This window comes from Neofelis nebulosa, chromosome 5, assembly GCF_028018385.1.
Source record: "Neofelis nebulosa isolate mNeoNeb1 chromosome 5, mNeoNeb1.pri, whole genome shotgun sequence".
Lineage (NCBI taxonomy): Eukaryota > Metazoa > Chordata > Mammalia > Carnivora > Felidae > Neofelis > Neofelis nebulosa.
Window position 1 is genome coordinate 22,532,165 of NC_080786.1, and position 17,765 is coordinate 22,549,929.

The 17,765-nt window shown below is 40.4% G+C and overlaps 1 protein-coding gene across 1 annotated transcript in view; it reads right to left on the bottom strand.

The window, feature by feature from the left end:
- KCNH8 (potassium voltage-gated channel subfamily H member 8) overlaps positions 1-17,765 on the bottom strand; it is a 355,709-nt gene that overhangs the window by 65,866 nt on the left and 272,078 nt on the right. The window contains exon 8 of the mRNA XM_058729774.1: positions 7,511-7,708. Coding sequence (XP_058585757.1) covers positions 7,511-7,708 — 198 coding nt within the window. The remainder of the gene's footprint in view (positions 1-7,510; positions 7,709-17,765) is intronic.

The following is a 17,765-nucleotide window of genomic DNA, read 5'->3' on the forward strand; positions in this document are numbered from 1 at the left end:
CAATAAAATGAATTACTGGATTAATTGTAGCATTCTCAGTGTTGTTGGAAAGTCCCAGTCTATATCCGAGTCACCATAATTTCAAAGTCTCATTTCAGCATAGGCAAATACTTCTAATTTAGGTAGTTAAAAAAATAAAACCCCAACTTCCATAATTTTCCAGTTTCCAAAGGTATTTTGCCTCTCTGTCACCGGTTATCATTTTCACACCGGTGAAGCATATATATAACTCTCAGGCCGAATCATTCCATCTGCTATGAAAGTTTGACTCAAGAATGGCAATATCCAGGTCAGTTTGGAAGTTATCATTCACTTTTCCTTTTACTCCTAGCAAATCTGACGTATATAATTCTTAAAGTAGCATGCTGGGGCTGCTGCTGAGTGTGTGGGAGGCTCTTTTGCTTTGTGTAGGCATTTTGTATAGAATGCATTTTGTAAAATCTCGCCTTAATATCAGGTCTTGGAGGAAGCTCGATAATTGGGATCTCAGAAGAATGTAAACAGACCTCCGGTGAAAGAGTCCTCCTAAAGGGCTGCCTGGCTTTCTCTCTCTTTGTCTCCTTTTTCTTCCTTATTCTTCTCCTTTCCCTTCCCCCTTTTCTTCCCTTCCTCTCCCATCCCCTTCCTTCTTTTTTTCTCGCTCCCTACTTCTTTCTCTGGATTTTGGGCAACATTGCTCTCCTGAGGTATAACATCGTTGCTGAGTTCTTTAGCCAACCACTTCGCATTGCCTTCAGAGTCTACAGAGGGACTGTTTGCTCCTGATATAAAAGGAGACCAGAGCTCAGGCTCTGGGTAATCTTAGCTGTCCTCCTCCTCTCTCCCACCTACTCACTGACCTGGAATTTTCCACTCCTGTCAGAGTACACTGGGTTGTGGATGGCAGATGGCAGAGAAAACAGAGTGAGAACAATTTCCTAAATGACAAATTCAAATGGCAGTGTAGACGTCTTTAAAAAAGCCTGAATTTGTGAACACCATAGCCCATATGGGTCCAATAAAATTATGTCAGGAGAATATATATATAGGATGAGAGGACCCAAGGAAAGCCTTAACTGTTACGAATTTCACTTTACCTTTTTCGGGACAACGATGCCTCATTTAAACCGGACATGTCCTCAGTGGTGAGTCACCTTCGCTAGGAAGCTTTATCTAACCTCTGAGCTTGAGCCGATGGGCCCATCAATTGGAACCTATTCGTTAGGTGACTACTGGACAGCCATTACCAAGTGTGATAGAAGAACTTTTAAAGTGTGGGAACATGTTCTAATATATTTTGTTTGGTGGCAAACACAATATGCAGAATTGATAGAAATGTTGCCAAAAAGAGGGCTATATATATGTAAAAAGACTGCAAAGACTGTCTTTTGGCGATGGGATTTTATGTAATTCTAATTTCTCCGTGGATTTTTCAGTCTTTTCTAAATGTGCATTATAATAGGAAAAATTAAAGTGGGAAAAGAAAGAACATCATCTGCCCAAGTTCCTATTTCCATTACTAAACTGTGAACTCCTCGAAGGAAAGTATCATGACTTAGTCATTTTTGTTTCGCCAGCATATAGCACAGTGCCTGGCATAACTTATGTGTGCCATAAATATTTATGGCACTGAAATGAACCTCTGGTCGTTTGATACTTTCTGTAAAAAGTTTTGTAATCATAAGCAATTGGCTTAGCAAATGAACTCTGAAGCATTTAGCCCCAAACCCATCCCTTCACCCCCACCCCACTCCCCAAAGGGAATCTTTTAAAATTATTTATTTTAGGTCTCGTGGTTTTTACCACTATTTTAGACAACAAAATTTTACTTCTATTGCTTGGCTCATCAAGTTGAGATAAGACCTAAAAACAACCTGCCATGAAAGGTGAGAACTCAGCTCACTGCTACCTACCTTCCCATCCCACACTTGGTGGTTATTATTTTTAGCTCATGTATTATAATTTTACAAGGCAAAATTAATATCAATGACACATCAAGAAAATTACACAAATATTTAATGTACAGCTCACTATACTGAACCACCCCCCAGATGAATATATAGGATATTATCAGCACCCCAGGCCTCCCTTGTGTCCCCTTCACAGACACTAACCAGCCTCATTACCAAAGGTAACCACAGTTGTGAATTCTATTGTAATCTATAAGCTTTGCTTAGTTTTCATTTCTCTTTTTTTTTTTTTTAACTTTTAACGTTTATTTATTTTTGAGAGACAGAGAGAGACAGAGAACGAGCAGGGGGGGAACAGAGAGAGAGGGAGACACAGAATCTGAAGCAGGCTCCAGTCTCTGAGCAGTCATTATAGAGCCCAATGTGGGGCTTGAACCCACGAACCCTGAGATCATGGTCTGAGCCGAAGTAAGTTGCTTAACCAACTGAGCCACCCAGGCGCCCCTCTCTCTTTTTTTAGGTTTATTTATTTATTTCATGTGTGTGAGAGAGAGTGCACGCTCACACTGTCAGCGTGAGGCGAGATCAGGGGCTCAGTCTCACGAACTGAGAGATCATGACCTGAGCCCAAATCAAGAGTCGGACTCTTAGCTGACTGAGCCACCCGGGAGCCCCATGTTGTCATTGTTTTTAAGTATCTCATTCTGGCGAATATAAATGCTATCTAATCTTGATCTTAATTTACAAGGCTTTGATAAATGACGTTGAACACCTTTTTTATATTTTTATTGTCTATTTGGCATGGGACTCTGTTTGTGAAGTACTTCTTTTTTTATTTTTTATTTTTTTTAACGTTTATTTTTGAGACAGAGAGAGACAGAGCATGAATGGGGAGAGGGTCAGAGAGAGAGGGAGACACAGAATCAGAAGGAGGCTCCAGGTTCTGAGCTGTCAGCACAGAGCCTGACATGGGGCTTGAACTCACAGACCGCGAGATCACGACCTGAGCCGAAGTTGGACGTTTAACCGACTGAGCCACCCAGGCGCCCCTGTGAAGTACTTCTTAAAGGTTTTATGCCTTTTTGGGTTGTCTTCTCATACTGGTTTGTAGACAGTCTTTATATATAATAGGTACGAGCCTTTTATCAGATAAGTGTTTGCAAATACTTTCTCCTATCCTATGGATTGCCTCTTCACACTCTTAAATAATGTCTTGGAAAATACAAATTCTGTAGTTCAATTTACCCATCTTTTTCTTTATGGTTAGGGCTCCAGCGGGAATTAATTTTAATGCAGTTTTAAGAGGAGTCTAGGTTGTTTTTCAACATGCAGATATACATTTGACCCTGCAACATGTGTTGAAAGAATCATTTCCCCTTCGTACGGCATGTACCCTGTGTCATAGAATGTCCATACGAGTGTGGGCCTATTTCTGTCCTCTTCCATTCCACTGGCCTATTTGTTCCTGGGCTAACATGTGCTTTCTTAATTGTTGGAACATTACAGTACATCTTCATAACTGTCGCACAAATCTTCCAATTTTGTTCTTCTTTACAATTGCTTTGGCTAGTTTTAGCTCTGCATTTCCACTAACCCGTAGAAAGAGCTTGTCATTTTTCAAACACACACACACATATCCACCAACACACATGGACACACATCTACTAGAATTTTTGCTGGCATTGCACTGAATCCTTAGATCAATTTGGGTAAAACTGGCATCTTTATAATATTGAGTCTTAAAACCATCATCATTGTATATCCTTCTGTTACTCCCCTTGTAAATTTTCTCACTAATGCTCTGTAGTTTTCTGTATAGTAGAGTTACACATTTGAAAAGAGATTTTCCTACATATTTGATACTTTTATAATCATTTTTTAAACGTTTATTTATTTTTGAGAGAGAGAGAGAGAGTAAGTGGGAGGGCGATACAGAATCGGAAGCAGGTTCCAGGCTCTGAGCTGTCAGCACAGATGCGGGGCTTGAACTCACAGACCGCAAGAACATGACCTGAGCCAAAGTCAGACGCTTAACTAAGCCACCCAGGCGCCCCTGTAATCATTTCTTACATTTAATTTTCTAGTTGTTTGGCACTAGCATATAGAAATACTATTAATTTTTGCATATTGAACTTGTACCCGTCAGCCTTACGACATTCACTTATTAACTGTAATAGTTGTTTGAAGCTTTTAAGGTTACTTTTGTTTTGGGTGTTCTCAAAATTCTCAAATCTCAAGATTGTCCGGATATGTTTTTTTTTCCTTTTCTCATTAGTATTGCTGGATGTCTCTGGTAGTTTTTAATCGTCTTCCCATAAATCAGGGGTTAGCACACACTGTAATTACTGATGCTCACACGGAAGCTTCCCCTTCCTTCCTCCTCCTCACTCAGCCAGTGAATGTCTCTGCCCTAGACATTTATCTGGGGTTTGGGCAGTCACCTGCAACATTTAAGATTGCAGCCGCCTGCTTTTGTAGTAAATATTGCATCCCTGTCATTAGTAATGTCATCAGCCTTGGGTGGAGATTCCTAATAAGATGCCTCAGACTTGATTCCTTAGGAATATATACCTAAAATTTTTAAAAAACAAATTATTTCTGAATATTTGTAGAAATCATGTGAATAAAATCAACTCATAGGATATAATAACATGGATATTGTGTAAGAAGTTTGCTAGGTCTCAGTGAATCTTGGCAACGGACTCACTAAAACTCCACGTCTTTATGTTTAAATGAAGGTGTTAGTAACTTCTATCTCATGGTGTTAGGAGAATTAAATGAGCAACACGTTCCATATTATGAGCTCTTATGATTAGCTCTCAAGGTCATACAAATAGTTAGTTAAATAGAAAATACTAAAATGCAGACATCCTTTCTTCTAGCCTAAGGTAATTGTCACAGTAATACAGAGTTGTTTCCCACAAACACAAATTTGGGAAGCTTTAACTAATAAATTCAAGTTACTTAGATGCCGTCTGCCATTCAACAGCAGTGGTTTCCCAAGTGCTGTCCAAGTCACCCAAATGCTTTAAAGCCACTGACAAATGAGCACCGGTTTTGCACCAGGATGATGTGATCAATGAGCATTTAACAAGTGACAAAGTAACATCATCTGATTACTTCCCATATCTTTTGGCCCTGTGACCAGCATTGCTTTCTACTTACAGTGAACAGCAGGGAATAATTTATGCCATTTCCGATTCAGGACCAGTCACAATATTTTATGTGGATCAATAGAGAATAAAAGCTCAATTATCTAAGCAGATTCTTCAAACGTCAAATCGGTAGGTTAATCCTTGAACATTTGAGCATTTCCCCACCTTTCCATCCGGAGTAGAAGAAACATGGGCAAATATTAAATAAGTATAAGCTGTGTATATTGGCAAAATGCCTGTAACTTTGCTAAGCTGGGAGATGGGCAATCAAGGAGACTCGCAATTATAGAAGTCATAATACTGGGTATAAAACAGCCACCACGGTGTCTGGCACATTGTAGCTCTTCGGAAAATGAGAATTCCTGTTCTCTGCTCCCTAGGCTGTTGCTGCCGTACATCAGCCAAGACTGTTAGAATTGCTGCAGTCCCAGGATGCCCCTTCAGCAGCTCTGTCACCAGCACAGCCTTTCCAAGAAATTCTCCCGATCCCTGGCCCTTGTTTTCTCACTGCTTCGGAACTTCCTAACGGATTCGGCACGTAGAGCTTTACTGCCTGGTGTTAGTATAGCTCTTTCCACATCTTTCAGCCTATCTCTTCCAGACTGGATCATAAGTTCCTTGAGGGAAGGCTTGGCTTTATACTTTGATTTCGCCATAAGCTGGATGAGTCATTTCTTAAAGCCCCGCACAGCCATTTGACATCTCCCACGCAAGGAACCTGTTAGGAACCATCCTGTATTATAAGGCTCAAAAATGCTAAGGGATAGCTGGGATTAAGGCCATTAAAAGAACATGGTAAAATAGGCTTTTGGGGAGAACGGTGATGGGGCAGAAAATACTGATAGAACCCTGCTTTAAGAATTCCAGTCTTGGGGCGCCTGGGTGGCGCAGTCGGTTAAGCGTCCGACTTCAGCCAGGTCACGATCTCGCGGTCCGTGAGTTCGAGCCCCGCGTCAGGCTCTGGGCTGATGGCTCGGAGCCTGGAGCCTGTTTCCGATGCTGTGTCTCCCTCTCTCTCTGCCCCTCCCCCGTTCATGCTCTGTCTCTCTCTGTCCCAAAAATAAATAAAAAACGTTGAAAAAAAAAAAAAAATTTAAAAAAAGAATTCCAGTCTAAGAAGAATGTTTACTCGATCCAGGTAAATATCCACATCTCCTACGACTCCATGAGAGAAGCCTTGTGATTTGGTAAGTTTCCAAATATGTATTTATATACGGAAGTAAACATTTATCTGGGTTCAAACCTTGCCTCTTTTCCTTACTGATCGTACGGCATTGGGAAAGTTACTTTATTTCTCCAAGCTTTAGATATATCATCTGAAAAATGTGGATAATAACAGTGTGGATCCTGTATCAGTTAGGCGGTTTAGAAAAGGGAAATGAACCTAAATATTTCAACAGAGGAAATTCACTGTAGAGAACTGGTTTTCCTGGGGCTAGAGAGCTAAACGAGCAAAAAGAGATTATAGCGGTAACGTGGCTATAATAACTGCAGGAAGGAGCTTCTGTCCTTGGAGATGCAAAAACAAAAGGAAGAAGGGGGCTTAGCAGAACACGAAGGCCCAAAAGAGGAGCGGTGAGGAGCCGTAAGACACGAAGGCCCGACTTTGGATGTGGGGGCGCTCCCAACTGATGCAGGAATCTCCAAGAAGATACAATGGGGCGGGTTCTGCGAGTGCCTGAGGCGGCTGAACACGAGGACCACTTCTGCCGCTTGAGGTACATCATTCGCCTGAGAAGCAAGCAGTCCCCTCTCTCCACCTCCTGCTTTCCGGTCTCCCTCTGGCGCCCCTACCGGCAGAAGCAACTGAAGTCGGCCGGCAAAGAAAAGTGAGGTTTGCAGCATCCAAACTCCAGCGTGACAAAGCATAACAGGGAAGGCGGGTTTGGAGCTCAGGGACAATAGTATAATAATTTGTCTGTTTGTTAAATGGGACAGGAATCGTGCCTAACCTATAGACAATGACTCAGGATGTTGTACTGAAGCATTTAGCACAGAAAATGGAATATGAAAACAAGTTTAAAATGTTAATTATTTATTATTTATTGGGTGTGTTTCTTTGTTTTTGTTTTTATTTTTAACTAAGTGATCTAGCAAGCATCCTTAATTCACTATATTAGTATTAATAAAATTTGATAACACTGTGTTTGAGACTGTCAAATGGGCTTTCAAACATACACCTGCAATTCAAACTCCTATAATTTACATGAAAACAAAGTTCCTGCCCTTTCAAAATCGGTCATCAAGTAAACGGTTACTTCTTCATCTGTCCAGAAAATGGAATTCTTTGACATCACAGACTTTCATTGCTAATCTCTATGTATATTAAAGTGTTTGTCACCGATTTTCTAATTAGCGCTTTTTGACTCTTCCCATTTAAATGCGTTTCAGGACAGAACAAACGTAACAGAAATCCTGTGGCAGATATTCGTTCCCTGTCTTGCTATGAAGAAGAGTTTCCCTTACCGCCGATCAGCATGGTGCAGATGGAGAAGATCTTTTCCGCATCTGTATTAGCAGAGACATTCCCAAACCCAACACTGGTGAGGCTGCTGAGAGTGAAGTACAGAGCGGCAATATAGGCACTTCGGATGGACGGGCCCCCCAAGGTATTGTTGCCGTAGTATGGAGACTCTAGTCTCTTTCCCAACTCATGGAGCCAACCTGCAATGGAAGAAAGAATGAGAACTTAAAGCCACAGAGTAGAGTCCCAGGATTAGCACCTGGGGGAGGGAGGGAATGACAAATGAACATTGAGGGACATACTGATTTGTTCAGGAAAAAGAAGAAAAAAAAATTAAAAGGGAGTTCAAGGCAAGAAATAAGATTCCATTGCTACGAAAGCAAAAATATCACTTTTATGCAAGCTGTTCTATATAAGACACACAGCAGAGAAGTGTGCATCCGAGAGCAGATGGGTGGTCAAAGCTAAACAGGTTACCCTCATGCAGGAGACTCTACCCACAGACACGGAAACTGGGATTGCTACGGTCGGTAACAGTGTGGTGTATTTCTCTAGTGGTTAAGCTCCTTTCCTCCTTCCTCAATTGGAGTTTCAAGAGACAAATGGGCTTAATAGGTATTTTTAAACCCTATGTGATGATACATAGCAACAACCACAAGGAGCTAGACTTCACATAGACGAGATGGGCTTTATTTCCACCCAGCACAACCTTGCCCCATTTTATCCACTTGGGCTGACATCTAGTTGTCTTAGGAGTCTCAGCTCATGCTACCTCCTCAGGAAACCTCCTCTGCAGCCCCATCCTGCCATGTGGAGGTGGAGGGGGAAAACCGCACAACTAAGAGGTACCTGTAATAGAACTGGATGTCCCCCGCAGCTGTTTTATAATACTGCTCTATACGTGAGCCCAAACTGATCAAATTAAGAGCTTTAAGTACATGCAGTTTATTGTATGTCAACTATGCTGTCATAAAGCTGTAAAAAAAGCTACATTAATAAAGATGAGAAACAGCAAGCATGACATTGACGATAATAGAATGGAAACAGCACAAACACCACGTTAAAATCCTTCATTGGAAACATGTATCCTTTAAGATTTTGTATTTCAGAATTCTCTCCTTCTCTTTCTTTGTAGGCGACTATGTTACAAACCACTGTGACAATTCAGCTGAACCCATAAGGTTCATAAAACTTCTGTTAAGAGATGTTATTCACTGACCGCTACTTTCTTGTAGACGCTTCATTTAATGGCTGTCCAAGAAGGGATGAGAGTCATCACACTTTTTAAGTAGTAATAATGCTGTCATTATCAACTAAAGTTATAGGTTATGGAACTGTGCTAGGTAATTAAAATGCATATTTTAAACAACTGGGAATTCCTTGAGACCAAGGAGAATTGTTTTGTGGCAAGTATTACATCTTATTCATCCTGTGTCTTCAGTAAAGTGTTTCTCAACCTTTAGCTTGCCTCAGAAACATCTAGAGGGCTTGTTAAACAGCGATAGCAAGTCCTATCCCTGAAAGTTTTTTAAACTGCTGTGCCCTCTGCCACCTCCACTAACTGCATCAAAGTTTCTGTTGCCAAGACCAGGTACAGGTATTTTTTAAAAGTTCCCAGGAGAATCTAATGTGAAGATAGAACTTAGAACCGCTATTCCAGATCTTAGCAAAGCACTAACAATAGTCAAGTTTAATAACTGTTATTTTAAAAAGTGAATGAGTTAATGAATGTATCAATTGTTCTTGCACTCTATCGTAGTATGAGATAATATGACAGCCTTGAGACGATAACACAACATATGTGCATTTGTAAATTTGTACTAGGATAAGAACATATGTTTGGAGGATAGAGAATAATAATGAAACATAAGTTACACGCTATAAAAGGTGATGCTGTTAGTAAGTTATGACCAGGTACTCTGTCTGGAAAGGCTTTGCGAAGGAAATACGCTCTAGTGATGGGGTTCAGGGCAGGCTGGCACACAGGAATGTGCCACTTGGACATGGGAATTATTTGAGCTGGAGGCAATCAGGGCCCGACGGACTCAAAAGAAGCTTTTTACTCCCCCCTCAACAGCCTAAAAGAATTTAGATAGGGGGCCTGTACCAAGAAGAGAGCTATTACCAGGGATAACTTTTTACATCAGAAAGATTTGTCTTCATGGCATGGCAAACATTTGTTTACTGAACATTTGCTCTTCTCATCTTCCAATGAGCTTTCTTCCCTTTGAAGCCCCCTTGGCCTTAGCTCAGGATGGCCTCGAAGCCTCAATTGCCTGACCGTCTTTGACCCTCTCATGTCTACGTGAAACTCCTACAGGTACTACATTAAATTTGTTTTTCTTCGGTTTTACTGTCTCACATCAGTATAATTATTAGGGCAGCCAAAGAACCTAAAAAAGAAGAGAAAAATAACCTTCCTCCCCAACACTGGATTCAACACAGATTTAAATGTGGGCTCCTCCATTTATAGGCTGTAGGAACGACTAACTTCTCTGAGCTCCACTTTTCTCACTTGGAAAAACAGAGATACTATCTAAGTTGTGGAGCTGCGATGGATTAAAGGAGGTGCCACATAGGAAAATGCCAACCATTGTTACTGGCTGAGGTTTAGTGTATCTCTTTTCTCTCTCTTGCTTCTCTTACTTTCATGGGAACGAGAAAGCGCAGAAGTCCAGGAAGGTAAGAGAAAATAAGAGCCCAGCACTGAACTGTAATGGGAGAGGAAGGTGGTGACTCCATGTATTCAGTAAAAACTACTGTAGGGGTTAGCATTTCCTAACCAATAGAAATAAGAGGGAGAAAATCCAGATGACAGCAGCTCTTAAAACTGGGGGAGTTACGGGGTGCCTGGGTGGCTCAGTCGGTTAAGTGCCCAACTCTTGGTTTTGGCTCAGGTCATGATCACATGGTTTCAGTTTGGCCGCAGGTTGGCCTCTGCCCTAGCAGCGTGGAACCTGCTTGGGATTCTCTCTCCCTCTTGCTCTGCCCCTTCCCTGCTCATGCTGTCTCTCTCAAATAAATAAATAAACGTAAAAAAAATGGCCGAGTTATATGCCCATTTGTGAATCTGAAGAAAGACGCGATTCTTTGGCCAGAACAAAGTACATGTGGAGACTGTGGGCCACTCTGTACTCATTTTGTCATTTCATGGCTTCCTGAAGCCCTTTCATACATATCAGATTAAAAAAATCTGTTCTAGAATTTTAAGCAAGGGGGAGGATGAAGTGATCAAGGGTGATTTGATAGAACATAGCTTAATCTTGTATGGACAAAGATTTAGAAATAACGGCAACTTATCCAAGATTAATTGATGAGATATCGCAAAAGCAAATCACATGTGCATTTAAAAAATATTACTGGTATATTTATATGCACCGTAGGAAGAGAGTGCAGACACAGAGGCATAATCAGGAAGCAGAGAGAACATCTGAATTTATTGTCATATTCAGGATGTCGATTTCTGCAGGATAGCGCCCCCGTAGGCATTTGATCCAGACGCCGTCAAATATGGAGAACCACAGGATTCTGAATGGCTGGTGGGCTTGGTATTTCTCAAGTGTCTTCCCACTTGTGCTCTAAAAGGGATGCTGTATTATTTCTTCTGGACAAAGAACTGATTAGAGGGTCTTGTCCTTTTGTTCCGTATTGGTCATTCCTGCTAATTACTGGGAAGCTGAAAATTGTCCTCTTACCCAGAGAGTAAATATTGCATGACCTAATTTCTGTTTTAGCTGATGCACAGAGGAAGACAAAAACCCAGAAACAACTGAGCTACTTACTACTTCCTCTTGCCTGAATCAGTTGCACCATCAGACCATGAAGAAACAACTGGACCCACCTATTGATCTTCAATTAAGGTATTCATTACCTTACGGAACCCAGTTTTCTCACTTAAAAAAAAAAAAAAGCAAACAAACCCAGTCAATATATTTGGTTGAACTTCTTAATTGGAACAAAAGTGAAATCCTGAAGAATTCTCAGAAGCAAATCAGTTTTCATATAGATTGATTTCTGTAATCAAATAGGATGAAAGTTTGTATCAGGACATACAGATTATATTAGATTATATCCTCATCCAGGGCCTGTTCATTTACAATGTGTGAAGCTATCTCAGAAGTGATTCAGGGTGCAAAACACAGAGGAACAACAGACCTACTTTTGTTGATATCTCTTTTCTGTCTAGCCAACTGTTCTGTCTATTTTCAGAAACATCTTGTTTTTTAAGAAAGGTTGCTACTAAACTGTGTTACAGCTGACGGAGCAAAAGCAATAATGATGATGACAAAACCTGGTAACACGCAAAGGAGGTAACACCCACAAATCCTGGGATTGGCTCTGTGGGCTAAATAAAACTTTTTCACAGAACAGCTCGTCCAAAATGAGAGCACATGTTCACTGTAACAAGACAACATGTCACTGTACTGTATAGAAGAAACAGTTTAACCAATTTGGAAGCCAATCTTTTTTTATGCTGAAGAAACTCATCTCTAAAGGAAGGGATGTCCTAGAACAGTCTGTCTGCTTCTGCTCATTTTTTTTCCCTAAGGAACATTTTGAGGAAAAACACATACACAACATAAAGTAGAATCTAAATATACTAATACATTGCAATTTGATAAAGACAAAAGATATCATAAAATAATCCTATCATTACTAAAATTGATTAGATAAATAAAAGAGTAGGTTTATGAAACAAAGAAATTTTAAGATAGAATGACTCCTTTTTTTGAGAGAGAGTGAGAGAGAGAGAGAAAGAGAGAGAGAGAGAGAGAGAGAGAAGGTGAGTGGTGGAGGGGCAGAGAGCACAGAGCCTCGTGCAGGACTGATCTCACCACAGTGAGATCATAACCTGAGCCAGAATCCAGAGTTGGAAGCTTCACCAACTGAGCCACCCAGGGGCCTCAGGATAGAATGACTCTTAATGACCATGCCCAGAAGAGCATGGAACTTAGCACAATTCAATCCATATATTTTTCACTGCATACTTACCATGGGCCCAGTATTTTGCTTAATTACACACTTCTAACACTGAATGGGAGTTTCTAATTAGTTTGCTCGTTAGGCTCCCTACAATAATTTACTTACTTTTACTATGCATATCGTGTGCACAGTTTGTACAGGTGTGACCTGCTTTATACAACATATGCAGTCTTAAAAAGTTTAGCTCAGATTAGCATTTGGTAAGTGAGCAGATAGTTCAGATTTAATAAAAGGAATGGGAGCATGTTATTTAAGGAAAGCCTATGGTGAATTTCTTTGGTCGCATAAAATACCTTAGTAATATGCAAAAGTATCCGGTAAAATATAAGCTTATTAAATCATATTTATATGTGTGTGTTAAGATGTGTTTGTATAGACAGAAAAAAGAGAGAGAGGATTAGCACATGCATAATCACACCTATAATCCCAAATGGTGTTTTACTTAATTTGGAACGCATGAACCATGTTGCATTAGGGTGTGGCGAGAAGCAAGAAGGGAAGCCATGCCAGGGTTTTCTTGTTACTAGGTTGGCACACGCTTTACATTTTACCGAGGGCTTCCTGGGCTCCAGCCACTCCAGTAAGGCAGTCCATTTCCCGTCTCACTTATACGCACTAATTGTATGGAATAGGTACGCTTATCATCCACATTTTGATCCATTATTTCATTAATCATTATAACCATTTAGAAATCATCATCCTTATTTTAAAGATGAGAAAACTAAGGCTCCAAATGATTAAATAGCTTGCTCAGTATGGCAGTGTCAGGGTTTGAATCCAGATCTGTGTGCTGTCAGAGCCCAGGTTCTTGACCACTATGTACAGTGGTCACGTAATATACATATACCCACGTAATATACATATAAGCCCAAGAATACTACTGTTGTAGTGTGGCTCAATGTCTTTACAAGCGACATGCCATTTGTTATTATGGTGTACATACGTGGCAAGAAAGAAGTAGTCTTAGTTAGGCCTCCCCAGAAGCAGACCCTGAGGCATGGCTTTAACTATAAGTCATTTATTTAGGTGTTAGGTCCAGCACATATATTTAGGAGACAGTAGGGAAGGGACACAGAGAGTGGAGGAAGCCAATGAAGCATGCCCAATCAAGCAAGCTATCACTATAGGCAACTGGAGCTTAAGCCCACTGGGGGAACCCCGAGGAGGAGTGTAGAACATACCCCCTGTCAGAGCAGGGGAGTATTAACCATCATTGATTGAGGGTGGCTCTAAGGGAGCATGACTTCCCCACCGTGGCCATGACTGTAGCAAAGGAGGCTTCTACATCTCAAGACAGTGCCTCAGGCATAGATATAGATCCTAAGGATAGGAGTCATACAGAGTGAGGGGGCACGGTGGAGTACCAACAACATTTGCGACAGCAGCCAACACTTACTAAATGCCAAGTATTTTGCTAGGCTTTCACATAACATTATTTTCACACAACTATCACAACTACTCTGCCTTTTTTTTTTTTTTTTCTTAAACTGATAGAGTCCAACAGAGAAGGTCAGAAGTTTTCTCCTGTCTTTAGGGACTTTTAGAACTGAGAGGTAAATCCATGCCTTTCTAACTAAACATCCATGATCCTTCCCCTATACTACACTGCTTATAAAGAAGTAATCATTTTAAATGATCTTTTTAATTGCGCTTGTTGAAACCGTTATTAAATAAGTTTGCATTTCCAGCGGCCTCTTTTGCTTAGCGTGGGGGATTGTGTCCCAAAGGCACACATCATATCAGAGAAAATAGAGGAATTATCCAAACATAATCCACAATGTAGACATGGGATGACATGGTATTTAGAACCTGAATATTACTTCAACAGGGATCAAGAGGTTTCTAATGTAAATTCCAAGCATAGAAAATACTATGGTTAACATTGGCTTCCCCTCCCTCCATACTTAATCCTTTTGGACTCCATTCAGCTGAGAGGTAGAAAAACACTGAGTCCTAAAGTGGGAGGTGTCTGGCTGGGAGAGGCAAAACAGTGGGAGATGATGATTGTGGGGCACGGCATGAGAACTTCTCTGGTTGCTTAGCCTCTCCCCAGCGGCTAATGTGTGGGCCCCGCCCAGCTGCAGGGGTGCTTGAGAGATATCAAGAAGGGTGTCAGAAGTCTGAGTGCCTGCATGTGTCTATGTGGGTTTGTGGGGGTGGTGATGGTGTGGCAACAGAAAGACAAAGATTTGTGTGAGGTATTGTATTTACTGTTATACACTCAAAAAGAGTTGTTAGTCCGAAACAGAATATCACAAAAAAAACCCTTGAGATTTCATCTCCATTGTCTCTCTCTCTTTTTAAATTTCTTTATTTATTTTGAGAGACACAGAGTGCAGGTGGGAGAGGGGCAGAGAGTGAATCCTAAGCAGGCTCCTCATGCACAGCCTGATGTGGGGCTCGAACACAGGAAATCGTGGGATCATGACCTAGGCCAAAATCAAGAGTCCATCACTCAACCAAATGAGCCACCCAGGCATCCCTTCACTATCTCTTAAAATATCTACATATTTATCTCCATTCCTTAAGGTTCAGCTAGTGCCTGCCACTAGTTTTCTGTTTTGTTTGTTTTTTGATTTAAACAAACTTTTTATTTTGGGATAATTTCAACTAATACCAAAGTTGCAAAAAGTACAAACAATCCCCTTTGTACCCTTCACCCAGTTTCTCCTAATGTTAGCATCTTAATGTTTATCAAACTATGAAATTAACATTGGCACATTACTACTAACTAAACTATGGACTTTCTATATTTTAATGTAAGAATACAGTTAAGGAGAAGTTCAGAGACTTAGATTCCAGAATTCACTCTCTACCTTTCACTCTATCCCCATATTTCAGGGTGTGACTGTGGATAAGACTAGAAAGGCACCAGGCTACAGTGATATTTGATATTGATTTGTTGATTCCACTAAGGAAAAGGCCATCAGTAAATTTGGGGTCCTGTCCGAATTTGACCAGGAACTCCATTACTTGGAGTTTCCACAGATCTCACATTTTGGTTCTCATAAACTAAGAGGTGTCTTACATTTCTGAAATGGTGTAACCTACTTTTGAGGTGAAAGTCGGAAGCAAAAAAGATTAATCATAAAAGAGTGGAGATTGGACCTAGGGTCAGGAAATGGAGGTCGTAATCTTGGCCTTGCCGTTAATTAAGTTGATGTCTGATCCTTTATGCACCAATAGACTTTCTAGTCTTCCATTTTTCCATCTTGAAGATGAGGTGATTGGATTGAGTAATCTCTTTTCCTGTAATCTTTTAGTAATCTTTCTCAGATGCAAGATTTGGCGAAACAAGATCCTGTGACGTTTCCTCACGAACGGTTGATTTTCCGAAAGTAAAATGCTTGTGTGATAACCCATGATCTTATAATTCATCCTTTATTTGTTTTTAATTATTTGAGTGATGACCCATCAGCAAATGTTGATGGGATAAGGATGGAAGGTGTTCACATCTTGATGCATGTATCATTTCTGCTCTATTTCCAGCGCTGAACAATTACTCAGAAGCAATATTATGTGATATTGGTACCGTTAGGAAAAAAAATGCACCACTTGTGCTAAACCAGCCCGGAGTTTGCCAGTTCTCTAAAGTCTACTTAAATATGAAGTATTAGTATACTAAGGTACAGCATTCCACGTAAGCAATGAATGTAAAGATTACATACTACGATAAACTACCAAAATAGACCATCATCACATGCAGCAAAGAAACAAAACCAAAACTGGGGCACCTGGGTGGCTCAGTCGGTTAAGTGTCCAACTTCAGCTCAAGTCATGATCTCACAGCTTGTGAGTTCAAGCCCCTCCTCGGGCTCTGTGCTGACAGCTCAGAGCCTGGAGCCTGCTTCGAATTCTGTGTCTCCCTCTCTCTCTGCCCCTCCCCTGCTCGCACTCTGTCTTTCTCTGTCTCAAAAATAAATAAACAAAAAAATTAAACAAAACAAAACAAAACCAAACCCAAACCAACCAAACAAAAACACTCCAGAAAGAACAAGAAATGTAAAACAACCTGAAGTCACAGTTGGGCATCTACGATAGAGCTTTCTGACTGATCCTAAGAAGAGGCAGTATAGGCCATCTGTTTCCAACCAGCTGGGACACTTCCAAATGCCTCTCAAATCTTGGCTAAAAATAGAGGAAATTCTAACAAAGATTAGGCTCACGGCTAAGTTAACAGAACACAAACAATGAACTATTTACCTTTAACTGTCCTATATAAAATGCTCATACAATTCACAGTTCACAATTCAGATCTGCCTCAACATGAGCATTTTTTCCTGAGGAATTATTAGTACGTTTTTCAGGGCTTAATGAGTTTGTGAGACAAACATTCATGGCTGAACTCATTTACAAAGGCAACTTGTCACTCAGGAAGAAAATTCTAATCCAAAGCACTCATCCTTTGAGCCAAGGGACAAAAACCTAGCTCAAGAAAATAATTTAGGATAAAAATAATTGAATCCAGCCAAATTATTTTACTTTATTGGTAAGCTCAAGTTTATTTTCATTACCTGCCCCCAATTTCCTTCTTATTCTCTCCTTTCTCTCAAAGATTTAGAATTGCTGCAAACCTAGGGAAGAAAAATGAATTGACACATCCCACGTTTGCAAACCATTTCTCAGGGGTAGTACTTGCCTGGCAGTCATTTAAATTAGAAGGATAGGCTTTGACATCCATTAAAAAGGAATCTCAAGTTTCTCTGGTTTGCAGAACTTCAAAATAAAGTTCTAATTACATTTCTTCCAAAGGCATTAAAGGAGATATGTTTTCTAACATCTCAATTATAAAAGTAACTCAAATAAATTAAGCCTCATAATATGCTGGAATGTTGCATTCAAATACAGTAAACCTTGTTTTGCGAGCATAATTTGTTCCGGAAACATACTTGTAATCCAAAGCACTTGCATATCAAAGTGAATATCAGGGACCATTGGCTCAGTCGTGATCATGTGACATTCGGTGTCACTTACTACTCGTGTTGCAAGACATCGCTCGCTTACAAAGTTAAAATTTATTAGAAATGTCTGCTTGTCTTGTGGAACACTCGCAGAACAAGTTACTCACAATCCAAGGTTTTACTGTACTTCATTAAAGAGTCCTCTGGATTTTATATACCTTCACTTGGTATTGAAACTGTTCCAAAGGCAGTTTATTCAAGTTTCTAGGAAATGCTCAAGTCTCCAAAATGAAACACCAACTTAGAGGTGTCGGCTTTTGTTCTCCATTTGAAGAGCTGATTCTGACTCATATGTCCAGTAATGCATTTAGAA